At 40.7% G+C, this 27,610-nt stretch overlaps 1 protein-coding gene across 2 annotated transcripts; it reads right to left on the bottom strand.

The window, feature by feature from the left end:
* On the bottom strand, positions 1 to 27,565 carry nkd2b (NKD inhibitor of WNT signaling pathway 2b). 2 transcript variants are annotated; one of them, XM_011485194.3, is made up of 10 exons: positions 27,257 to 27,565; positions 27,135 to 27,161; positions 26,924 to 27,015; positions 6,504 to 6,564; positions 6,115 to 6,242; positions 5,169 to 5,264; positions 4,866 to 5,007; positions 2,705 to 2,762; positions 1,505 to 1,629; positions 1 to 1,317 (listed from the first exon to the last, which is right to left on the bottom strand). In XM_011485194.3, exons 1-10 carry the CDS (start codon positions 27,279 to 27,281, stop codon positions 692 to 694), a joined length of 1,380 nt encoding a protein of 459 aa, XP_011483496.1. In that variant the 5' UTR covers positions 27,282 to 27,565; the 3' UTR covers positions 1 to 691. The 2 variants fall into 2 exon arrangements, with proteins under 2 accessions (XP_011483496.1, XP_011483495.1); XM_011485193.3 differs by having other exon boundaries at positions 1,505 to 1,632.
* Between the last annotated feature and the right edge of the window lie 45 nt (positions 27,566 to 27,610).

A 27,610-nucleotide genomic window follows, 5' to 3' on the forward strand; every position in this document is an offset into this window, starting at 1 on the left:
TTAATGAATTTCATAATGTTTATTAAAATATATAAAAGACACAATACAGATATGCATAATTATGTTTATGATGACATACGCACATAAAGTGGAGTTACACAGTAAAATGTGTTTTCATATATAGATTTTTTATAATACATATAGCAGGATATTTTTGCATTAAAAACTGGCAGTGGTGATTTCAAAACCCCCCATCCCACCCCAACCTCACCCCCCATCTGTGAAGAATGCCCCTCAGTTAACAGCAGGCGTCCATGTGAGAGGGGCCTCTGTCAAAAGCTTAGGAGAAGCAGCAACTTTACACCTGAGATCTGTTTTATTCTTTTGGAGAGGTTTCACAAAACGTCACTACTACTCTGATATATATTCTAGTCAGAGTTTCATCAACGGCTTCCGAAGAGAAAGAGCAATATATCCAAAGTAATCTTTCCTGCAAGGAATCTAAAAACACTGATACATTGCTCCACCTTGCTTTCCTTACAACAAAACATCTTTTTGGCCACTTTCCTCTTCCGTCATGGTCCACATTTCCTCTGTACACCCAGCACGTAGAAGTATAGCTTGAAGGAGGAGGTTACAACGACGTGGGCGGAGCTTAGCACATCCCCACGGGAGGATTTGAGTCCGTCACACTGGTGTGGCTTGCTGTGGTTGGTCCTGTACAGTTCCAGTCGCTGCACACAGAGGGCTGTCATGTCTGGTGGTAGTGGTGGTAGTGGTGGTGATGGTGGTGCTCGTGGTGGTGGTGATGCTCGTGACGCTGCACAACGGGAACCACAAAGCCTGGACTCCCCGGTGGACCGGACGCCTGCTCCCTCTCCAGACTTGGCAGTACAGAGGGCAGCGGAGGCTGTTGCTGCTGGGGGTGGGACTGTAGAGACAAAGGGGTTTTGGTTGGGGACAAGGCCTCTCGGGTTTTGGCCCTCAAGCGTTTACTGTGGCTGTATTGCAGAGGATGCTGGTGGTGGCTGGAGGATTGAGAATGGTGCGGCATGTGGTACACATCCTGACCTCCGTGGCCTGAAACATTGCCGCCATGTGACACGGTTTGCAGTGCCGGATGATAGCCGTGGCATTTGGTGGACTTTCCACCCCCACTGCCCCCATTATTTCCTCCGCCACCTTTGTAGGTTCCTTTAGGAGACTTGAGAAACTGAGTACTTTTTCCTCGAGCTTCTGCAGGATTGTAGCTGTCACTGATGACCTGTGAGCGGCGCTGATGGACAACCTGGGCTTCAGGCTCCTGAGAGCGTGAGCGGCTCTGGTTTTGTGAACTTCGGCCATGAGCTTCTGGAGGTGGAAAGACTGGAGTTGTTCCTGAGGGAGTGGAGAAAGTCGTTTTTAAATGACAGATTATTGTCTTGAGCTTAAATGGACTGGGTTCTACATGATGGAAATAAAAAGAATAAAAATACATTTAAAAATTGGCTTTTTATGTTGAGAAATAACCATTTTGCAAAGTGAGAACTTTAAATAAGATCCCAAAACAATAAGAAACACTCACCTTCAAATCTGGAGGTGTAGTTCTCGATGCCTGCCAAGTCCAGGTAGTGATTCCTCCTCTCTGTGTTCTCATCCACACAGTAATGCTGACCCTCAGTGGCTGGTGCTTCACTGGCCTGTGTTTTGCTGCTATAGACGAGTAATGAAACATTGAGAATACAATGCATTTGCTTCCTTTTACTGTCCATATAGAAAAAGTGGATCTAAAGCCCCTGTTATACTGTACATCACTGCATAACCAAAGGAGTGCATCCATCTGTTAAAACACTTTAACACATTTTTGCTCAATTGATAGAACTTGATAACCAGGTTGTCAGTGTGCTTACATGTGCCGGACTTCTCTGTTTCTCAGTGCAGACACACAAATCCTATATTAGATAAGGATATTTTTTTTGGTGATAAATGAAAACCTTAAATAGCTGAGTTGGCAGTACCTGTAAGGTGAGTGTAGAAAGTATTATTACATTTATTTTTATTATTTAAAATGTTATCTAAGATATTTAAAATGTAAATGAGTCACAAGATCTGAATACACGCTAAATAAATAATTTCAGTAATTTCTTCTGTAAAAAGCTCCTCTGCAGAAATTTAAACATCAAATCCAAAACAAAAAATTTAATTAGAATTTGGTCAATAACTGTAAAATAAAAAAAATAAAAACAGTTGAGCTCCCTAGCAGCATCCTCTTTAAATGGAGCAGTATTCGCTTTAACCTTCCCTGGTTCATTTGTTCTGCCTCAAGAGGGAGGGAGGGAATAAAATAACCGTGGACTGTTTTCCCAGCAGGCATCCCAAGATGTTTCCCAGCATGCACTGTAGAACCATCAGGTTCTTTGACAGCTTTCTCACACAGGCCTCTTAAGGGTCATTTTAGCTCCAAACTGACACACAAACTGACACAATCAGCACCGTCACAACCAAACCTGATGTCTGAATTGTTAGGCTGCAACTGCAGCATATTTACCTAGCTTATTACAATATACCCACTTTTCACTCTTTGCTTGACTTTTCTGTTTTTATGGAATATTTTTTATATATTATATGTGTATATATATTATAATAAATATTTTTTTGCATTATTGGCAATAACCTGTTGAAACTGCCAGGAACAATTCCTTGAAAAGTCGTTCTGGTGACACCTGCTGTAAAATTGAGATCAGGTTTCTGACAAGGACATAGCAAATAGAGAAATAAAACTGACCTGATGTGTGCAGACAGGCGCCTGTCAGATGAACGACCTTCTTCCTGGTGGCAACGCTCTGCAGAAAGAAAAGACCAACAATCTCAGTCTTTATCTGTGTTCACATGATCAATAAATGAGTTTTAAAGCTGCTTTAAGTCTGCACAACACTGGCACAGCTGGAACATTGCCCTTCAGATGGCATCTAACATTAAAACACACAGCTTTTTAAGCCTATTCCCATGTAGAAAATCAAATTGTCCCTTTAGAACTGTATTTAAAAAACTTCTACCCTGTCATGAAAAACCCACAGTCCTGACTGCAGTAGAGTGCACTCATAGCAGTTTTGTGATGAGTGTGAATGACTAAATATTACAGTAATGTTAAAAAAAGCATCCTCCACGACTAGACCCTTATCGTCAGTGTAAAGATGTCATCTGACATCACATATGTCTGCAAAATGATCAAACGTCCCAGTTTAGATTTGATTTATTCTCATGAACAAAAGATGGCATTCATGTATTTGGTTATTCATGTTTATTTACAAATGTTGTATGTTAATGAATCAATTATTTCTGAGAAGCTTTTTTCACATTTCCCAATTTTTCTTTCTGTAGTAATTCATAAACACAAAATGGACTTACTCTATGTTAATAGAGATATTTTTAAACATTTTAAAACAGCTCAGGTGTTCCCTAAATCATTACATGATATGTTAACAATTCCTTTGCTCACATAAATAAGATACAAACAATTTCTGTCACATTCTAGTATTAAGAAGAAATGATAACAAAAAACTAGTGATTTAAAAAAAAAGTTCAGTCTAAAAACTGTATTCTTTATAAAGGTTCTCTGCTTGCACACTAGGGACTGATTAAGGACATGTTTGTGCAAAAGTTTAACATCTTTCAACTTCAGAATAAAATGAGGACATAAATGATGCTATTTTTTGTTTACATCATGTTTTGTTGGAATTGCAAAACCTATTTTCAAATGTGGACATCATATCATGTAATCATGTAATAAAATGGTTATAGTATAACGGGGTGGGATTATATAAGTTCGCTTCCTTCCACTCCCTTTCAAGCAATATTTATTAATATGCCTAATTATCCTAAGTTTGATTAGTTACTGTATGAATGTATAACTGATGACTGTATTGCTTTGTATTTCTATTTCTATTTGATTGCTTTAAATAAACCATATCAAATCAAATCAAATCAAATATCACAATTTCAAAATACTTATGAGAAGGGAATCTTACTCCATACTATCAGTATAACACCATAAGAAAGAAGGTTAAATGCTTAGTCTGTTCGCCTGTTTGAGTCAAGGGGGTAGTCTATCCTTAAATTCCCACTCCCATCATCTTCTGATCTATTTTTAAAGCATTCCCAGCGGTTTTTCAATCATGATATTGCGATTTTTAGGCTAAATTTAAGACACCGCTGTTTTCTTGGACATAGTTTCTGCAGAGCGGCGGTAGTTCATCAGAAATTCACTGTTGGCGGGGAGTAAGCCTGCACTCATTTCCCACCATTCCTTTGTTTACACAATCTCCCACAAGCTTACAGCCCCTCACAACCCCAACCTAACACTGGCAGGCCAACAAAAATAGTGGGCAATATTGGAGCTATCCAGACAGTTTAGATCCAGATTCCAGCTCAGACGAGGAAAACTAAGATGTACGTGGATCTGTTTGTCTGCAAGTGGATGCATCAGAATAGAGCGGAGCACGGAGCTTGTGGCCCGCCGACTGGAGTTTGTGCGTAACAGCTACAAGCTTTTCCAACGGCATTTTTTCATCTGCTCCTGATTCACCATGATTTGAAAAAGAAATATTCAGACATCCATTGTTAATCTTAATTTTCTTTTTATATGTCCTCTATCATGAGAAAAATGCTACAAGACCATGTTAAAAACACCCAAAACACCTTTTTTTTATTGGAGTGGGTCTTTTACTGGGTTTAAACAAAAACAAGTGAAAGTCAATGCAAAACAGAGAGTGATTTCATCAGAAATGTTTTTTAACAACCTTTTAAAGAAGGGTTTGTAGCTCTTTAAGGTCGTAAATCCACTCTCAGCAAAGACAGAAATATTAATGTGGTTAAAAAAACATGGAAAACATGCATACTGTTTTAACGCTCAAAGGGATGTCAGAGAAAACTTCTATATATCTTACCTGTTCCTGCTTCTCTTCTGTGGCATCTGGGTTCAGGAGTGACGGTCAGTTTGACGCGCAGAGTCTTGCTTTTGTTATGGCAGGAGTGATTCACTGAGGCATCCACCACATCGTAAATCGTATGCATCAAACTCGACATGTCCTGTGTGGCAAGAAATGAAAATGTCACTGTCCCACATTTAGCATATGGAAAAAGAAAAAGAAAAAAGAAAAAATATTGAAATCTATTGGTAATATGAAGACAAATGTTAATTTGGCCAAAAGCATAGACAGCCGAAGACAAATGAGAAAACAGATGCTCACCTCCTTTGTAACTTTCCCACTGTTGTCAAAATCATAAAGCGTGAAGATCCACTCCTGACGGTTTCCGTCCTCTACAGAAACATCACACTCCAGGTCCTAAAAAGTAAATGGATTCTTTGAAACAAATGCTGTCAACTTTTAAATCTTTTGCTTAGCAAAGCAGCCAATCACCAGCAGGGGGCAGCAGAGGAGCATTACCTTTTCCTAAAAGTTCAATTTCTGCAGGATATATTAAAAAAGTGAACCATTAGGTAGATTTTTACACTAGCCAGTAACCATTAACTCCATTGTGAAAACCCCTAACTTTAAACAGAAACAAGTATTTATATAGTTCAGTTCCACTTCTATTGCTCTGTGGTTAAATTTAATATCTTAAGCAACTATAGTTGGGGTCTTTTATGCTACACATGACTGTTTCAAACAAAGATGTGTTTTTTTAGATTGACAGGTGTCAATCAAATCCTAAACTCTTCAAGGGTCTCACTGGCTGCCTTCCAACAATTTTTCTGTCCTGTTGTCATGTTTCAGAAAAACTCTCTTTGGAAAAAGATGTTCCTAACAAAAACAGTTCCTTAAATAAGCTAAATAAAACTCCACATGTCCTGTCGAGTTTTATATTTATTTTATTACAATGAACTGAAATCTGAAATTCTGGGTATTTTCTTTTTGCATTTGTTCTCAGCTGAAAAAAATTTCTTTTCTTATTCTATTGCATTTAGAACACTTTGTTAAAAGTCAGTCTTTGAGAAATGTATATATACCTTTTAAAATGTTAATTATTAAAGTGCTTGAAACTGGAATGGGGCCTCTTGCCCCCGAAACAGTCACTTTCACCACTTCTTTCTGGCTTTTGAATTGTGACCCTAATGCGATTACAGGACTATCTCTTAGCCATTTGCTGCAAAAGAAACATCAAAAGACTTTGCTTATGCAAGACTATATTCACATTGAGGCTAATGCGCTTCTTCCCGGGCGTTTTGGCAGACTCTCTGAGCGGCTCCTTCTCTCCGTCCTCTGCGTTGAGGTACTGCAGGTAACTCTCACAGCCCTCAGCCTTCTCTGGTGGGAGAACCACTGATGAAACAAAAAATTCACACTCCAGGTTAGACAGAACTTCCAAGAGGAAACTTTCATCCCAACGGATTTTTCTACTTTGAAAAATATGTTTATGAAAAAGACATTAATAGATTAGCAGTGTCTAAACCACAGAAGACACTTCACATTGAATGAGGTTTAACTTAAGTTGCCGGGCAACAATGTTTTACAGCATCACTCTACCCAGAAATGTTTCAAAACTACATTTTCAAAAAAAAAAAGAAGAAACTGTACACTTACCCTCTAGAGGACAATGTTGATCGGTTAAATGGCTCTCCTTCAGCTCCCTGTTTGGAAACTCCTGGGATAAGGAAAGAAAAAGGAAGGGAAGAAACACATTGGAGGGAAGGAAGGGGGAGAAGGAAGAGAGGGTCAGAGATGTAAGTGAATCTACAGTTCAGACCACAGACGCAGAGAAAACAAACAGCTTCAGCTGAAGCATTTCCCACTCAGATGAGCGGGAGAAGGCTCGAGGCTCCAGAAAAGCCAAACACTTTGAACATCTGCACGCTTATTGTGTTTCGGTGTCTGGAACACAGCGAGCGGGGGCCACCGCCAAGCTCTCAGATTCTTCTGAGCCCTTCGCACAGATCCCTCGCATCCGTCAGAAGGCACTTCAACGTTCGAGCAGCTCCCTCTCAGGCGACCTGTTTGTTCTCATCTCGCCTGGCATGAGAGATCCTCAGATAAGTGTCAGGGTGGGGGGTGGGGGTCCTGTTGTATTTCTTGCTCATGACTCGAATTTGACAAGTTTAGTTTATGCAGAATAAACTCCATAATGAGCAGCTTTTGTAGCCAACGGATCAATGCTCGATGGAAATTTTCCACACAGAAAAGATGGATCTGATTACACAATTTCCAGAGCTGCAAAATAATAGAACGAAGGGATGAAAAGAGTGGAAAAAAAGGGCCCTGCTGTCATTTTGGAATTAGCTATATCCTGCATGAGACAGAGCAGCAAAACAAAACATTCCATATATGTGCTAATGAAGAGGCACACAGAGGGAAGGGCAGTGTGGCCCCCATGCGCACACACACACACGCACACACACACAAACAGACACACACCAGCATGTTTTAATTAGAATTAGATTGTGGAAACAATGAAAATTAAGTGCAGCACAGGCCCCCAAAACCACAAGTATTTAAACAACAAATGATTCATCTTATTTACGTCATTCTCAGCCCTCTAAGCTCTTCAGCGCTCTTTGAAACCAAGCCTTAACAGACTGACTGGAGGAGGCCCACTCCAATGAAACAAATACAAAACAGATAGATGCTAGAACACAACAGAACTCTGTGTACCTTTGACGGAGCCCGGGCTCAAGCCGGATTTGGAACATCTGCATGCGTTTAGGTGAAGGAGCCCCCACCTCCCTCGCAGCGCCAGAGCCAGCGGTTCAATATAACAATCTCATAGACCGCGATTATTCTTCACTTCAGAGGATGATACCTCCGGCCTGTAATCTGGTCCTGACCTTCAGTCAAGAAAAGGAGGGGGAGCTCATTAAATTTCAGGGTCAAAAAAAAAGAAACAGACTATTAGAGGCATTTGGAAGGAGACAAACGAGGAGGAAGAGAAGAGATAGGGAAAAGATAAGAGAGGAAGATCTCTGTTGCCCTTTTCTGTCAGCCGGGAGATTGAAAGGAGGTTAGCGGCCCTGAAGGGCCCGTCGGTTTTGTTTTCCGGGGCCCCAAACAAGAAGCTGCCTCTAATCATTGTCGAAATGAGCATGAGGACGGGCATTTACACACAAATCCACTTACAGAATCCATCTTCTGTGGTTTCTGTAGCCAACTTGTTTTGCACTGGAAGCTTTTACCCCCCCCCCCCCCCCCCCCCCCCTCTTTGTACTGCAGTCTCTTAATGAAGGGCAGTATATAAGGGAAGGGGGAGTTCACAAAGACTTCTGCTGCTCAGAGGAACATCAAAGACATCCACTGATTCCTCCCATCTGCGTTCCCATGAGAGCTCAGAGGAAGGTGTCCATGAAAGACAACACTACAAATAATGAAATGAATCAATCAAACAGCCGCCAAAAAAACGGGGATCGTCTTTCTTATTAAACCACAGGTTTCAGGAGACATCTAGCTGAGGGCTGGTGCAGAACACATGCCACAGCCGACCCCCTCCCCATCCCACCGGCACCACCTCCGAGCTCATTACGCCCAACGGGGGATCTAATGAGAGAGCAGGCCTGGTCTGACCACAGTCTGCAGCTTCACATCCAAACATATGGCATCTGCGTTGCCCACAGTGTCGGGCTCAAATCTGCCCACCACATGTGCAATTAACTCCTTTCTCATTCTCTCACTATCAAAACTCCCCAAACTGCTCTACAGGCCACACATTTTTCTGAAAAAACTTTTTTTTTTTTTTTTATTAAACCACAGGGTTGACCTGAAACCGGTTATATATGCGTTTTGTGTGAAGAAGACATGAGGGGAGCAAAACAACAAGAAGATTGACAGGGAAATGATAAGGTATTAGATCTGCCTTGTCTTTAGAAAAAAAAATGCAATGGAAATATGCGCTGACAGCGTTCCGTGTAAACAGACCCTGTCTCTGTGACACCTCAACATAAGAAACAGAAAAGAAGAGTGTATGATGTTTGCTCCTGTTTAATGCAGGAGTTCTGCCAAGCTTCCCTAAAGCCTCGGCCTACTGTCAGGCTTTTATGTGGGGTAGAGTAACCAGGGGAAGCTTTCATAGCTCCCTACCAGGTGACATCAGACATCCCCTAGCAGTCTGTTTCTCCCTCTGCCTTCCCCCCATCCTCCCTCTGGAAAACACTGCACATCTTTGTTCTCTCATCTCCCCCCTCCAGCTCACACCCTAAAAATAAGAGTGCACACGTTTTCTTAAAAATCTAACTGATTTTAAAAGTCAGATTAAAAACAAAACCTGCAAAGTTAACATATTATTTACAGTTTCCTAAGACTTGGAGAATCATATATGACAAAACATAAGCAAAAATAAACTATTCGAAAACTGTAGGCTATCGAATTCTTTTTGTCTTATTTAGCTTCTTTCCATACATTTTTTGGCATAAATTCCAGTCTGAAAGGACTTTTACAAAGCGAGGCATCTCTGCTTTTAGCAGATCCATATCCAGACTTGGTCTACCATCCAAGTAATTTTGTTTTGCAAGTCATGAAACGGGAGATGAATACTGACTGGCTATTAGTGGGAGTTCTTGACACTTAAAAGGGCGCCACAGGAAAGGCTTCATAACCACCAGTCCGCCATCCAGCATTCCTGCTGTAACCCAACGTTAATTGGAGACGAGTGTGTGGTTCCTCAGTAATGAAAATGAGGATGGGATATTATTGATATATTAAAAAAAAAAAAGAAGCAATAATAGCTTGCGAGCAAAATGCAATTTTTGTAGGCATTCCTGAGAGTGAAACTGGAGAGGCCATGGGGCCATTGAGAAATGAAATCTCCCCATTCCAGAAAAAAAAGCCCAACCTGGCTTTGGCTCGAAACCAGATGTGAGTGGTTATCCTGAAGAGAGGCGCAGCAAATGGGACGGGACGGAGGGTGGAGAAAGCTGGGAGGGGGCTGAGGCTGAACTAGGTTACACAACATCCATTTTCATTGACTTCTGTCAGCTTCTGTCTTTTCTAGTAGAAGACAGTAACAGAACAATACCCCCCCCCCCATGCCAATGCCTTTAGCTTTTTAGCCTTATGTTAGCTCCTCTGAATCAGTAATTTATGCAGAGCATGGATAATGGAACAATATTGTCAGTATAGATAGCTTTTGCTGTATAAATGCCGTTTATCCTGATATTTTTCCCTTATTAATTAAAAAGTGGCAAGAAGTTTCCTAATCTGGTTTCCTTTGTCTACAAATATTTGTGGACCAGTGTGCCCTAACATGCTTGCCTATGAATGGAAGTCAGATCAGTGCAGAATGCCATCCTGTCATCTGGACCAACCCAATGCAGCTGGGATGGCTGTGAAGTGTTTAGGGTTGCAGGGCTCTTTCCGAGGGTCAAACAGGAGGCAAAACCTCTCCCTTGGCAGGACATGAATCAATGGGGCGAAGCCCGGGTCCTTGTTCAACAACAGCTGTGGTGAGAGATGAGCATGCCTTCCTGTCTATGTCAGAGCGGCATGCAGAAACCACAGAGTCATTCAAGTCGCTTCAATCAGAGGAAAATATGGCCCTTCTCACCTTATTGCTGATCTCTCTTTTACTTTGATTACAACCTGATGTAACCTGTAAACAAATAGTAGCATCACAGGTAGACCAACCAGTGCTGTCATCAGCTCGCCTTGAAGCAGGCTTTGAAAGGACTCTGATGTAATTGAGAGCCATTCCCACAGCTGTCTAGTGGGGAGCTTCTACAGTGACCAGGTAATGAGGCCCCACAATTTTCATTTAATTGGATCAAATTTAGATTTGTTATCTGCCTGAGTGTGTGATCAGTTTCATCAAAGATTAATAAAAGTCTTTCAAGGCTGAAAGAAATCTGGTTTAAAAGGCAAAGTTACTGAGAAGTGCAGTTCACTCTTTTACCACTAGAGTCTTTACACAAGCAAGTTTGTCCACATTCTTGCCTATGCTAAATGGCGCAACTTTATAACTAAAATAAACACCCTTTCAGTAAAGCTTCAAGAGATGTGACTAATTTAGCTTCATGAAACATAGGAAAAATCAAGTTCAGAAGTGCAACATCTAAACAGTTATTCAGATAATCATGAAGAACATGCTAACTAGTCAGCTAAACTCTTTAAATCACTTCAACGCAATAAATCTGTCGAGTTCTCCATCCTCTGTCTCGCTTTGAAACAATTTCACCAAACCCAGCGTAAGACTGAGTGTTGGTTTTTCTTCTGCAGTGCTGTGAACAGCAAATACTGATATTGTTGCTAGTTTGTTTTTTTTAACGATTCCACATAAGTTTCACCTGAGCATAAGTCACACCTGCAGCCAAACTATGCAAAAAGAACACACAAAAAACTGCTACTTACAGCAACTCCCAAAAAAATACATTTATATTGTCATTTTATTTTACCCAAAGTGGACACAAAAAAATGGAGGTAAAACAACTGTCTTGCCTATTTGTCATTTCCTGGATATTTTCGTGATGTCATATCCTGCCAAAATGACTACAACCATGCAACTCAAAAACAGATTTTAAATGGTTTAAGTCAAAACTTTGACATCTTTTTTTTAAGCCATGGTAAGTTTTTACTTGATGAGAAACAAAACAAACAAACAAAAAAAAGAGTATAAACTATAGAAATAAAATGTAGTGCCACTGACACCAATGATGAACCCAAAAAAAAAAAAAACTCATCTTCCTTTTATCCAACAGCCAATGCTGCTTTAAAAAACAAAAAAACATCACAGAAACTTTTATATGAACGCTTTCTTGTCAAACATTTATCCGTTCCATAATAGACCCATTCTGAGAAATAAAAAGTATCTTTAATTATGTTTTGGGATCTTTATAATTAGGGGCTGAAATTCTTTGCTTCAAATGAAGAGGGAGAAGCTCTGCAGTGGACGAGTCTGGGACTCAAGTCAGAGCTGTTTGCCAATTAAAAGAGTTCCTTTCTTAAGCTGGAAAGAACGCAAGCACACCTCATTTTCCAGAAACCCGCGGTAATAAAAATAAACAGATTTCCTAAATATTGAGCCTTGCTAGGGACCAAAAGAGTAAATATGAACATTGTGATCCGATACTGCACACCGCATCAACAGTCCTCGTGGGAAAAGAACTTCAATTTGGTGATTACTGAGCGTCAGTGATGAACTGCTTGAAACTTTTGAAAGGTAATGATGGACAGATATCTTACTTCTTTGTGTTTCCATTTTTAATATTGAGTATTTTAACTTCAGTTTATGTCAGTTTAATTTGTTTAATCTCAGATTTATCTCAGCTGGGATAATCATTTTAAACATAGCTACTTGACATTTAAGGAGGCAGAAAATACTCATTAGAACACACTCGATAAAGGGAAATCCATATCAAAACCAGTGGCCAACTCGGACAGGATATTGCTGTGTTTCAGGCCTACATGTGAAATTCTGTAAGCTCCCACACTGACTCCTGGCTCTTAAGCCCAGCCAAAGGGGAGTGAGTCCAGGCTGATAAAGCTGAGGGGATTTGTTCCACATTCCTCAAGCCCCTTAAACAACCACAGGATCTCCGCTCCCCAGGTTGTGGGTGAAGCTGCTTGGACTCCGACCTCTGGTGATCTAAAGGTAGCCGTGTATGCGTCTGAAACTGACCGACTCCGTTGATCCTATGTAGGCAGGCCCTCAGTAATCAACTCCTCAAGCTGCTTATCTGTCAGTTACGCTCTTTGTAAAAAAACAAACAAAAAAAAAACACTACTACGTGTCTCTGCCAGGTAAAACCCGTTTCAGCACAATTGCCCTCATCTGCACAAGTTCTGTCATTGGTGTCAGCTTTCCAGCTGTCTGTCTAGCTTTACCCTGTCATTAATAATTGTTCTCACCTGCGAGATAACCACCAACACCACTGTTTTCACTGCTCATTTTGCTTACCTGAAAGAGACTTTAGTCGGAGCTTTGAAGATCAGGTCTGACTGATCATAGGGGTTAGGCTCTGTGGTTGCAGGCTGCTGAAACATCAGGCGTTACAATGCTCCTGCGGGTGACTGAGAAATGTCAACAAACCGAGCTTGGGGAGGGACAGCTGCACATCAGTGTGGAAGAGCTGCGACATTATCCGAGCTCTGCAGACAGCGTGGTACTCAGTCTACAGTACATATGTATCTGCTACTTTGATGTTCCCATAGATCTGGACTTTTTAGATAGTAAAAGCCCAAAAAATTCAAAAGGTTTTCCTTTTTCTTAAAAAAAACAAACCCTCATTCATTTATCAATTTTTACAGTAACTCGATCTTTTTTTAATCCATAAGTACTAGTAGTTGTGTATTAGAGGAAACATCAACGTGTGGCTGTGAAGTTGCAGAGCAACCATTAAATGACTTAATCCGCCTTTACTTTATGTGGGAGATAACAAACAGTCTAAAGACGCAGAACAAACGAAACTATTTTTGAAGATTTAAAAGATTCTTTTTCAAAAGCAACAATTGTTAATCTAAGATCAAATCCTAACAAAAGACTCCTGGGAAACAAACGTTTAGATGCTCACTTCAGACCAATTAACTCTAATTTTATAACAGTTTTTAGAAAAAGTTCATGTTCCAAGATTTAAAGAATATAAATGGTAAAGGTAAAGGTATTAATGAAACGTTCATGTTGGTTAAAAAAAAACAAAATGGTCTTTTTGATAGATTTTCTACTTGCAAAAATTAAATAGGTGAACTTTCATAACTTTTGTGAAGTCACTGGTGAATTCCATCCACAGCTCTAGTATCCCCTTCCTGGGTGTGGAGATAGGCCTAGTTTCCCCTTTTTTTTCCATTTAAACAAACCAAACATTTTCTTCCAAACCTTTTACTGCATTGCTTATATGTCACCTCCATTTTTTAACAACCTTCAGTGCTCATTATAAGAATCAAGTGCAATACTTCATTGTTTTAATGTACTTCTTTTAACTCTAAAATAGATACTCTGTCTCAGGCGTCGACTCAAATAGGTAGTAAATATATAATATGCAAATGACGTTTGATATGTCATTTGGGTTCATGGTCCTTCCATAACTTTATTACTCCTACATTATGCTGCTTTTCCCCCCCCCAAATAAGGTTAAAAAAAAGTCCTGCTTGACAGGTGACATCTTTGTCTTTCTACTAATAGATATTGTCTTACAACCCAACTGGCTTGGGCTCCATATTCTCTCCACTGTGAACAGGACCGCAAGAGGCTTCTTTACATACTTTTGTGCAAAATTAACACTAAAATATGGGGGGAGGGAGTAGGATAAGGTTGAAAATAGTTGGGGGAAAATGTGGTCCTTTAGATTTCTATTTTGTAAATTTAAGTCTGTGAATAAGCATGCGATGCGTAAAAAAGATGGATCAGTAAATACAAGGATAAAAAGATAGAAAATTCCTAAGGTTGCAAAGAAGTTAAAAGTAGATTATTAAGCCAGTATAAATAAAGGATTTGAAACATGCTACCAATTGGCCGTGACACTTTATTGACAGTTGGTTGGGTATATAGGGTTTTTTTGGCAGCTCACTCGAACCTGTGGTACCCCTGTTGTTAAAAGACTTTTGTGTCAAGTTTCACGCCGGTACCCTTGACTTGTTTTCCAGCGGCGGAAGAACACGTTCAAGGTCAAAACCACAGCTCTGCAGCCCGTTAGTTACAGCTCCCAGTGGGTAACTAACAGAAAAGAACGCATCCACACAGGCAACCACAAAAAAAAAAGGAGTTTATGCAGCCGTGGCCAATCAGTAATGTAGCATGAAGCCCCAACACTGTAAGGAAATCTGGAAGGGATACTGACCCAACAGAGGCAAATAGCTGTTATAATTTAGTATCAATGAACTGAACCCTTGAAGGAACTCAGGCTTGATGGACCAAAAGATGCCAAAATACACAAATCAGGGCAGTACGATGCAACAAATAATGCAAGCAGGCAGGGACAGCCTGAAATAACTCTTTTGTTAAAGTCTGACTGTGTTCTATAAAATCTGCCGAACATCTGATTCCTTGACCATGTCCTTTTAAATCATTTCTATTGTTTTTACTGTGAAGAACGTGAATCTTGAATCCTCTTGTCTTGGGTAAACAGTTCTAATTCTAAACCTTTTTGGTACAGTTCTTGCACTAAATATCTAGAATCTGACATTGTTTTAGAAAATGCATTCTGCCATTTTTAAGGGATTTCTACCCCCTCCCTCCCTGCTGCAGCAGTTCTTTAACATTCCTGGACTGTGTGGTACCGCTGTCTGCTCCAGCCTGCACTGACTGCCAGTCCCAGAGACCACGAGAATTCTTGACACTACAAGAACAAGCTTTAGTCCAAGCTGTGAAGTTCCTCAGAAGGCCTGGAACTGGACATGGGGTCATCGCAAGGTCAACACCAAGTGTTTTCCTAAGGATTCCTAAAAATACACTCCTACTGCACGCAGGAAGCAAAGGAGACTCCACAGTCTTCAGATGACATGAAAGAAGCCTGGATGTGTGAAATGGGCTGTAGCCAGAAGGCCACTGACTGTAGTTTTGGCTATTGAGTCGCAAGTTCCCATGAAGAAAAGATGAAAACAGACGATGATCAGACAATGTGTGGTGGAAAAAAAATAAAAATAAAAAAAGTTACCTGAATGAAAGATTATGACATGGTTAATCGTTTCTGATGTCAGACTAGCACTAAAGCTCATTTTCTTTGGAAACAACAACAAAAAAGAGATTTTCCCATATGTTCTTTTTTGGATTTGGGTTCACATGCGAGTACTTCACTGACCTGACATACTAGCTGTTTGTTTGAAACACTGTTCCCCAGTGTGAAATTCTTAAACGTAATTCAACCATGGCCCGAGCGGAGATCAAAAGGCTGGCCATGGTGCGGAGGGCAGCTCAGCCCTGCACAGCCCTACTCCACCTCCGTATCGGTTCCTGCAACACACGCCTGGTGCTTTTGCGGAAAACCGCGTCCTAGAAGCTGCCAAAACGACTGCATATAAACCCAGAGCGCATTAGCGCTGCATTAACCTCCATCTACAACCTTATCATATCTCCAGCACAAAGCAACCAGCCTAGCTGGAGTGTTTTTCCTCTCCATCCTACAAGAGGAAGTCCACTTGAGCGCAGTGTGTGCCACTTGATGTCTGATAATAGTCTGCGCTTCAAAAAGCAAAGGGTGCTGATGTGCACGACACCTTAGAAGCTGGGAGATAATCAGGCACTACTAACAGAGAGCAGAGCATGTGACGGTCAGGGGGAAAAGTTCAATTATTATGATACACTGGCATTTCTAAAGTGATAGGATCTGTGAAGCCCCCATCAACACAATGAAGTAGGTGCCGGTTAGAAAACATATACTCTAGTAAAGATGGGAGTTTTGCAATAGGTTTATAAGGAAGTCTCCTGCCTGTCTAAAAGGTTTTTTTGCTACCTTCTATATGTGGGTTATTTATGTTTTGGGCTTTTTTAAAACACTGCAACAAAAGTCTAAGCTAAGACTTAAGTGAGAGCGTTTTCCTCACAGGAGGATCTCCTCCCAGCAGATGGTGTCTCCAAAAGGCTCAGTGAGGGGGAAGGAATCTCAAGCAGAACTGCTGTTTATTTGAAATGAGCCTTTAGGTAAACATGTTACATGGGCCAGGTCAGCTTTTGAAGTGGACGGGCGCAGGAAAGAAATGGGTGGGGGGCAGAGAGAGGGGGGAATAAAAGGGCTGCCTTTAGAGGAAATGAGAACAGAGGCCTCTTTCAACACAGTTTCATCCTTTCCCTCCCTTTCTGTCGCTTATAGAAAGAACACAAAAGGTGTCTAACCGCTGCAGATGGTGAGAACCACTTAGCTGTTATTTCCTCGAAGCACACAAAAGTAAATTCACCCCACGGTCATTTGTGTACCTGAAAGAAAAAAAACAAAAAAACATCCCACCTGTGTTAAATGTAACCACCTCTGGGTGTTTGATGACATTTACAGGTTTGTCTGACAACAGTTTCCACTTTTCCCCAAAGGAGGTTTTGTGCAGACAATCGGCCAAGTCTATGGCGTCTGCTGAACTCCAGTCCGGGCTTTGAAGCTGCTGGTGTGTTTCAAAAGCTAACCACTTTCAGATGGGACCGAGGCTTTTTATGAGCTGAGTAACAGCGATACCTACACATCTGCAGGACTGGGGTCCCGGATTGGGGAAAGCTGTGCTCGGAGTGGAGAGAAAAGCTCCTCAGGGGTCTGAGCTGGGCTGCGTTTGATATACAGTATCTCATGAAACGGCACTCTGCGTGTGAAAATGGAGAAGAATAACACGGATCTTGTGGAAAATGTGTTGACCTGCAATAGCAGTTCTGCAAGAAAGCCCACTTTTTTGGGTGGGGGTATGTTGAAAAGGAAATAATGAAAATTCTTTATAAACGACCATAAAGGGAAATCTAAACAGTTCAAAAATACATTAAAAAATATTGATGTGAGCAAATGACAAATAAATCTTAATCAACAAAATCTCAGGATCATATAGCAATGGTTTTTCTGAAATACGACTAGATTTTGTTGATCAAGATTCAGTTCTTGTTTGCTCACATATATACTTTTTAATGTATCGATGTATGATGGGGTTGCTGGAGCCAATCCTAGCCACTGTTGGGCAAAGGTGGGGTACACCCTGGGTAGTTTGCCATGTTTAACAAAAAATCATTTTAACAATTCAACGGGTTGGTTATTTTCCGTGTAAAACATAATTTTGGTAAAATTTTCATCAACAAATTTAAAGTGGTTTAGGAACATTGTCAAAAGGAAGACCCGCTGGTTCCAAGAAGCTGAAATCCCATCAATCTCTATTGAGAACTAAAGAGTTATTACTCAGTCATTATTTTTAAGATAAAATAAGATGAGACTATGTATCCCACAATGGGGAAATTATTTTTTCTTTATTCTTTCATTTGTCAGAATAACCATTCTTGCTCTGCTACCTTTTTTAATATTTTTTTGATCATCCTCATTTTTTTTCATGTTATTCCTTATGGCAAATTATTTAAGTTATAAACTGGTCAATCAGATGCCTAAATAAAAGGATGAGGTCTCACGTTTACGCGTTTGATTCTCCCAAGCCCGCTTTCCAGTAGTAGGGGTGTGGACTTCCAACAAGCTCACAACTGATTGACGAGAGTGGTTGCCATAGAAACACTGACTCAGACTGACTTGGCCCAACCACTGGACGATTTCTAGTTCCAACATAGCAACATCTGTATCGTAAAGCATTGGCGACTGAATTAACTTGATTTCACTGGAGCCAGAAGCAAGTCATTTTCTATGAGGGGTGTCACACTCATTCAGTCCAGTTCCCATATACAGTCAATGGTTTGGAATGGGAACATGAAAAAAATGAATCAGCATTGAATCAAAATTGTATTTAATCTCAATGATTTTTTTCTAATTAATTAAAAAAAAATCAATACAGGCGAGTGGCAGGAAAACCCCAAACAAAACATTTCATATTTGGAGATTTTGCTGACTACATACAGATGGTCCTGCCATTGTCTGGAAATTTGTAAAATACCATGTAGAATGGTAGCTTCATTCACAAGACTGAGAAACTACCTGTGCCCTCCTTGTAGCCTATCTTAGGCACATTTTTGCAACAATACTGTCATTGGGACTTTTTTTTAATACCAGAACACAATCACTGAATGAACTAGCATAACTGAAAATATGATCTCTTCTCCTGTCTGCGCTGAGGCCTGTGAGATGAAGTCCACTTGGAAAAAGAACTGGGGGGTTTATGTGGAAACATACCTTACACACTAAAATGTAATAACCTTTGAGTCTCCTGATATTTTCCTTGGCTGCGAGAGCAGGAGATCAAACGCAGACTTGAAGCCAGAAGCCTTTGCCAAAAATGTCAGCGCTAAGCGCTGGACTCCAGCTTCAGGTATTTTCTTTCCCCTGACAGAGTGAGAGTAAAGACACGGTCCAGTGTTAAACCTCCACGGGGCTGCTCTGAGCCGGCAGGACAAGGTGAGGTCCACCTGCTCTCATCGCTGACCACAAGCGTGTACCAGGTCACACCACGTGGTACCAGAACATGGACATTAAATCTAATCTGGAAGATGAGATATTCCCACAAGAGCTTCAAGAGTCGCTGTCATCTGTTCCTATAAAGCTACACTGGTCTCTGTGATGTGTGCAAACAGATATCTCATAAATATCATGAAAGAAGCGACAAGTTGGTGACTTTAAAGCTGTGAATATGGGCTTAGATGTCTCAAAAGCCAACGAAGCTTCATTTTATGGGCAAAGATATATGTTCCAGTGATGAAGGCAGGGGAGTGACTGTCATTTATCTCGTCTAATTACATTCTAGCCTCCTCTGAGCTGCCGGTGCTATTTGAGGAAATGTTTATACCATCAAATAAAAGTAGAGATATGGATAAACATTACTTAAATGTATATTAATAGTCAAATAAAAAGAAATTGGGGAAAACTGCTTTTATTCAGAAAGTCTTACATAAATTTGTAGAGCCGTTATTAAATGTTTCCATACCTCTAAATCTATTACGTTTGAGTGCATATACCTGTTTGAATAGCAGGAAGTGGAACTGGATGTAGTGTGGAGAATGAGAGGTTTTGAAGAACTACCGGTAAATTTGGATGTTTACACAGCAGGTGTCAACTGACGTTTGGGATTAACGTGTTTTTCATTCGATTCTCCGGCACCCGCCTTGCAACTTCTTCACTTTTTAGCTTGCAACTGCGAGCAACATGGCGTGAACACGCCCACATCTCAAAATGGGACCCCTGTTCCAAACGCACCAATAGGACTTAATGCATTGCAGCGTATCTTGCTTCTGCAGTGGTGCTTCAGTGACGTTCAAGATAAACTAGATTAGAGTGTTATAGTTGTTTAGCAATGTTGGCAGTTGAAGAAAAGCGATCTTAAAGCACCGCAGTCAGGCCGCGGCGGTGTGGGTGTGTTGCTTCAGGTATTGGCAAGAGATCAAGTTAAGTTAAGGAAGCATCAGTTTCGAGAAACTCAGATGAATATGAACAGATGAACATGCATCTGAAATTCCAGCTCCTCAACTTACTGTCTGTGTATTAAAAATGATGGGATAAAGCCTGAGGAGCTCCCAGGTACAATTCTAGAGTCTTGCATGACTCGCTGTACCTGGAGATTCCAGATACTCTTCATTCAGCCATTGCTTCACAGTTCTGATAATGCTCTCCTCAGGCATTTAAAAAAAACAACATGATTTTAAATCTATTCCTACAAACTTCTGGTATTGTGTACACCTGTGTTAACTCTATGCAACAACTGCTATTGTGTGACGGTGCTTGGGGCCACCGAAGACTAGAAGACTTCGGAAACGTGTGTTCAAGCCACGACTTCCTATGAAAAGTCTACATTAACACGTATAAGCACATTTCAGGCTACCGCGTTCAAAAGTCTTGCGGTTATGCATCGCAAAATGTGCATCAAGAGTTAAACCAGTTGAACTTTGACCAATCATGGATTTGGAAGCGACGTATTGGTAGCATCCTGTACAAAACACCAAAGTGCCAACCGTTTAAAAAAATTATCATGAAGTAGAAATTATAATTGTGGTTTGTGCCCAGCTGGAACTACATGACACCAAGTCATTCATATATCGGAATAGAGCTGTGAAAAACAGCCTGGAGCAGGATTCACAAGATTTCAACTGATTTGATATTTCGCACCAAGCCTCTTCCAATTGTGAGTACATGGGCTAGTATTGAATAGCAACAGTCCACTGGGAACATCATATGCTAAAAGTGCGTTCAAGAGTGCCCATTTAGTGTGTTCTTAAGCGTGCATCACATACTTGGTTTGTCTGTAGCATTACAAGGAACTTTAGCAAATCTGGCGAAATATGTCCTTACCGCCATACAACTCCAAAGATAGAAGACTATTAAGATAATCCCTAAAACCAGAACGAATGAGGAGATGTGTGAAGAATTTGTTTAGTCCAAGAAAGTTACAGAAAGTATAGGTACCTCTAGGCCCTGTTATAACTCCAACCAAATGGGTGAAAAGTTTGTCAAAGAAAAGCTTGTTTTTGCCTTGTTGGAAACAATGATACGCCTCTTTACCTAAACAAACTCCTTTTCTAAATGTTAGTTCTCTGAAATAGTATCTACGTCCGGACATCACACGTGGCTAGTTCATCTCCAACTTTTTAAAACAAACCCTACAGGTTGTTAGTGATTGACGGGCTTCAGTTTTCCTTTCAGTCACAGTTTGACTTGAAGACATCATGAGAAGCAGATGGCAGCAGTTCTGCTTTTTTGTATTTGGCCCTTAACCAACCATTTATTTGCATAACCACATTTTGCTTCATCATCAAATGTTGGGTGTTTGTTTTAAACTGAAGTTAAAACATGTCCGCTGAAGTGGTTAATTATGTGAGTTATGTACTATATCTGTATATATATAAAACTAACCTGGTTAAAGCCTCACCATCAAAACACAGGAGTGTTTAATAAAATGTGTAAAACGAAGGCTAAGTCGTTCCTATTACTGTTATTAAAGCCAGCTTTCAGAAAATCTACCAATTCGACTCTTAAAGACAGATGAAAATTACATTTTGTGATATATATGTTCTTGTGGTATTTTTCTGATGATGGAGGAAATATTCGATAAAAAGAGAATTAAGCTCAACATTTTATTAAGTATTTCTTTATTCAAACGGTTGTAAATCAAGAGCAGACAGAAAAACGCACACCTGGATAGCCCCAATATTGCGCATTGGGGAAGGGGGCGGGCTTATCTAATGAATCTAATGAACTGCTGCCGCTCTGCCGAAACCATCCCTGGATCCGAATTTCCGCTCTAACTACTATATAGTGCACACTATATAGGGTTTTAGTAGTTAGGGATTAGGGTGGGAATTCGAACACAGCCTGAGTCCTAAAAAATGACACAGGTTTCTTGATTTCGGCTAAAAGACCACTGGGAACACTTTTACAATAGATCAAAAGATGACTAGAGTGGGACACGAAGACTTTTGAGAATGAAGTAGGTTTTTATGGACAATAATGGAAGAATGAACCTGGTTTAGATTACAACAGTGCGCGTTTTTTTCTCCAGAATTATTCTATTTTGCTGCTTTTTCTATCAATTAAGAGCGCCTGCATGCTACATTTAACCAATAACTCTAGTTCTGGTTATGTACCTGCAAAAACTAATCAACTCAGACACCAAGATCGTCTCCGCCCTGTTATTTTCTTTCAAAAGCCGCGGTGAGACTTTTTTTCCCCATCAGCACGACTCACTGGGGAATCAGGGTGAAAGAGGCCAAACTGCTTCAAAGTACTTGAGACAGCATAAATATACTCAGAAAAATAAACATTTAATCTGGAAGGAGTGCTCTAATGTTTTTCTCCGTTAGGCGAAAGGCCACACAAAGCTCGCTCATTCAGGACGCCTCGACCTCTGACTCACAGGTGACACACGCTTCAACATTCCAGCATGAAAGGCCGGCTACAGCTAGCATCTCTGTGGTGGAGTGTCGACGACGGCAACCAGGTGATGGTGTTTACGCCCAATGGTGAAGGCGGGGGAAATATCTATGTAACAGGACAGAGAAGGGGAGGTGACTGGTCAGCTGTTGTCCTGGCTCCAAAGCAAAGGATGCCCTACCCCCTCTACCTTTAAAACCCTTAAATATCTCCTTTAAAAAAAAACACACACACACACACCCTAACCCTTACTCCTCCTCCTCCTCCTTTTCCTCTTCCACACCACAGCCCCTCACCCTGCACCAGGATTTGCTGTACAAACCAGGAACAGATGTCTGCTGGAGCTGTGCTGAAAGACCCCGCTGTTCTGGATGCCAGCCACATGCTTTTCATTCAGAGATGAAGGCTCACAGCTCGCCTTCTTGTGAAGCCAATTTCAGGAAGAAAAAAAAAGGAATGGAAAAAAAAACACTCTCCAAATGCCTTTAAGTCTCTTCAAAAGCAGAACATATAGGAGCGCACCTTTTTGTCTCTGTGTATTGTTCTCTGGCAATGCCTCAGTTACTTGTTTTTATTAGTCCCCCCCCCCCCTTTTTTATCATGGTTTCCGATGATGTGAAGCAAAAAAAAAAAGTCACAAGATGCTGCTGACAAAAATATTTCTTGACAGAAGTCTTGCAGTGCTTGAAGGCAGCATCCAGGGAAAAGGCATCTTAAAAGAAAAGTTTTTTAAAACTCAAAGCGGAGGGCTAAAAAACTCAAACAGAACTGTCGGTCCAAGTGGGAGTCTCTGGATTATACAGCCATCCCGGCCTCTGATCCAATTCAAATACCGCTAACTCAAAATTAACGTGATATACTCAAAGGCAGCGGCGAAGCTGTCCAAACAAAACATCAACTTTGAGCAGGATCCCTGAATGGGGATTGTATCAGGAGGAAAGTCTTATTCATAAATTCCAAACGAATGGTAATAATACATATAAATATACTGGAGTGCAATTAGTTTGGAAACATGCTTTTAAAGCCGATTTCTTATTGAGTAGTAGGTGCCATGTAAGTCGAAAATGAATTTGCATCTTAAGGCCTTTTGGCGCTTTAACAGAATTGAATCACATCTTCTGTTGAGCACTTCTCCAATGCAGCTCTTATTGATCACATTTAAAGTGTTGACACTCTTCAAGGACCAAGTTTGGAGACACAAGGTGGAGATGAAAGGCTGAGCTGGAACTTTACTGTGATGCTGCAAGGCTCTGGACTGCTCTTACCGCACTGTGTGTTCCATCACTAACAAGTACGGGTTAAGAGTAATTTCATATGTTCAAGAACTGCAGAGGAGAGTCATTATGTGTAGCGGAAGGGGTGCTTTTTTTTAACCTCTACATTATAGCAGGTGACTGAACTTTTCCCTTAAAGTCCCACCCCAATCATATTTTGATCTATCATAAAATCATTCCCAATGGTCTTTTAATTATGAATGTGCCTATTTTAGCCAAAATCTAAATTCTTGTGTGGTTTTGTAGGACATAGTTTCTACACAGCAGCAGAAGTTCACTAGAAATTTGCATTTGAGTTATGTGCGGGACCATTGACTGAGAGTAAGCCCACCCCCACTTCCCATTGTTTATGTTTACGCGCTCTCCCGCTGGCTTACAGCCGCTCACAACCCCAACATTAACACTACCAGAGGAACTAAAATGACGACCAATATTGGAGCTATTTGAGCCAGATGCCAGCTAAGAGGAGGAAAACAAAGACATACATGGATCTAGTCGTCTAAAAGTGGATGCATCAGAACGGAGTGGAGCAGGAAGCTTGTTTCCTGCCAGATGTAGCTCCTACGTCACAACTACAAGCTTTTACAAACTGCGTGTTTATATCTGCTACTGATTCCAAACAATCTGAACAAAAAGATATCCAGAAACGCGTATATATCACATATATGTCATCCATCATCAGAAAAATGTCATGAACATTTTTAAAAAACACCAAAAACACATCTGAAGGGACATGGCAACAATCCCGGCCCAGCAGAAACATTTTTTTAATAATCACTCATTTGACTGATTAAAAAGCGTAATTTTTTTGTGGTGCTGATGAAAGCTTTTCTATTTTTTTTTAAGTAATCTGCATGTCTGACCTCTCAGCCCATCCCCCAGGACAGGATGGAAAAGTGAGGAGTGAGGGGTCTGGAGCCTCCACTGTTATCAGAGTCCTTTTATAACTCGCAGTTTTGCGCTTTGAAGTCGCAGCCAGACGACTCAGGAATCCTACTCCCCTGCTATAGGAAGGGGTTGGGGGTGGTCAGCGCTAAACCTCGGCTTGGGCTGATCTCCCCAATTATAAAACCATTAGTAACTTCAACTGCCTCTGCAGCTCGAGAAGCACGTGCTGAAACTCCGATATAAAAACACTGATGAACTGAAATCGTGGCTGTTGAATATCACACACTTTCATATTAATAAAAGCTACTGCAGTCTGTTTCTATGAAATCCAATAATTCAACCACTACTTATGGGAAAATACTAATCCCAGTCAACATCGGATAAGAAAATGTCGCAGTGTTGAGCTCTAATTTGCGCTTTAGATGTGATGCTTAGACAGGAAGGATATGCCTTTATATTTGTGCAGTCCTATTCAAAACAGAATGGTCTGCCCAAGTGTAGGCAGGATTTTGCATGTTGTCTTTACAGCTAAAGATAAAAATAGGTGAAGTGAAAATTAATATTTGTTTTTTTTTTAAAGTCGCCAATGCTTTTATTGTTGATTAGCCTAAAAAGGATTTACATATTAGTCCTAGCACAAGCTAAAATACACTTTTTTTGTCTAAATTAAAGTGCAAAAAAGTTATAAAATAGTTTACTTTTGTGTTTACCTTCTGGGCTCAATTTCAAAATTGAATAATGATTTATTTTTTGCCTTTGTCAACGTAGCCATCCAAGTTGAATATTGATTTGGGTAAAAGGTAACAAACTCTGTCATGATGTGGGCTCCTGTTTCCCAGTGTAGGATAGTTTTAACATCTTATTGTGAATTTCGGTTTCAGACCATTTTAGTGTCATTCTCCTCAAAGAAAACTGCAAAATATTAAATTCAAGAGAAACTTGGTCAATCAAAACAACAGAAAAGCTGCCATGCTTTTACAATAGTCCCACAGACCAAGTAGAGCTGCAGCTATTAAGCAACAGGTTTTCTGGATCAATGAATCTTCATCTTTTGAATGACAGATTATAAACATAAAAAAAAAACACAACCAAACCATTCCCACAGCACACCCCACTCAAGACTAATGAGCAAACATCTTTGATGTGTAATTAAACCTTCAGCTAGAAGATGATTTCCACTTAACTGGAGCTAAGTGTTCCAGACAAACTATGAGATTTATTCTATTTTGATTCACAAGTTTACTTTTCAACACATTTGGATTAAAACCTGATTTAGTAGTCACTTTTTACCCCTAAAATCCATTTTTTGTTTGGTTGTAAAATAAAGAGTTTTGCCCAACTTTTGATTTAAACTAATCAAACGTGGCACTTTTGTTTACAGACTCATTATTTTATTATTTTAACTAAAAAAACTAAAAGAAGAGCTGTTTGAGGAAAATTTGGATTGATATAAACTGCAGAGGAAATTGATTTGGGGATTACCATAAATTGAGGGTTCAGAGGAAACCAGTTCATGACACTAAATCCATTTGGAGGCAGGACTTTTGATGGAAGCCAGGGTGGGATCCGCTGCCTAATAGGTGCCAGCCTTAACGTCTGTGGTGGTTTTCCTGCAGGGAGTAGAGACTCGAGCTCTTCTGAAGCAGAGAACAGTCTCTTTTAATTTGTCATGAGTGGGCGTTTTACAGCCCTGATATAATCCATAACTCTTCCACTATTAAAAACCACCCACCTTACAGACTGTTTTCTGTGAACTTCCAGTAGATTTCTGTCTGGTCTCCAAAATTCTTCAGAAACGACATGCTAAGTGAAATGATGTAATGTTATGCTGACTAGAATAGGAGGCATTGAGGGGGAAAAAAAGACACAGCTCTAAGTCACATTTGCCAGCAGCCACAGGAGTAAACTTTATACACCCAAGCCTCCGAAAAATGACTACCTTTCCATTCAGCCTGAGCGTCTGCTCTTGTTGCCAAGCTGCTTCACACACACAGACACACATGCACACACGCAGTTGTCATAATCCTTCCAAAGGGCTTTGGCTGGGGAATTGCCACTGAAATGTGCCAAAGACAGACATGACAGTAAGAACAAGGAGCCAGAACTTGACAAAGTCATCAGGTACCCTCATGGCATGCATGCCTGAGAACATCCGGATTCCACTTCCACTTGGGCCAGGAGAGTTTGAAAGAAAAAAAGAAGGGGGAACAACTAACTTCCAAACCATTTCACATCATCAGCAAATTCAGACACACCTCAATGGCACACCTTCATTCCAAAATAAACACGCAAAAATGTGATCGTGCAAAATACACACATGCATCACAATAGTGAAACTGGAGCAAAAAAGAAAAAACAAAGAGCCGCAGTTTCACAAATTGGTACAAAACAATGGAAAAAGATTGTCTTTAGATGATTTTGTGACACCTTTATAATGTGGCAGACGCGTGCGTACCTGCATGCTCTTCAGCTTGTGGTCCGCTGCGCCGTAGCGCTCACATTCCTCCATCCCTCTGCGCAGGAAGGCGTTCACGACAAAACTGTCTCCTGAGACACCAAGAAAACGAACCGATCACCACAAGAAATACCCAGCACGACCTGCGGTTCACTCCATTATCCTCATTTATTAGCCTTCATCACACTAAACGCACTGCAAGTTTCCTCACCTTCAGGGTTTTCTCTGCGCTTGCACGCTTTGGAGCATAAGGGATGAAAACACAGCGGTTAGTTTTCAGGGTTCTTTTTGATTCATCTTTATGTTTATAATCTAATTATGGATATTTCTTACCGTGTTTGGACTGGAGTTTGCCCATTGTTGCGCTCCTCTTTTTCAGGATTAAAGGTACTCCGATCCGAAATCCAGAACGGAGAGAACAGTTACTCTACATAGTCACGTTAGGTTTGTTTAGAGACAACAAAAGTCCAAGTTCCTCCGAGCGCGAGATGCTAAGCTGTGCGTTCATTAAAGAATCGGTTACAAGCTGATGACAAATCCGGGAGAACAATCAAACAGAAAGACGGGACGCGTTCCCGGTCTGCCTGTACGGTTAACTTCAGCTCTACTGCAGCGAAGCTGCTTTACAGAAAGAGACTGAGGAACGGGGGTCAAGCGGAAAATAACAAAGACACTTCCGCTTTGATA

Source organism: Oryzias latipes, chromosome 16, assembly GCF_053564925.1.
Source record: "Oryzias latipes strain Hd-rR chromosome 16, Olatipes_Hd-rR_3.1".
NCBI lineage: Eukaryota > Metazoa > Chordata > Actinopteri > Beloniformes > Adrianichthyidae > Oryzias > Oryzias latipes.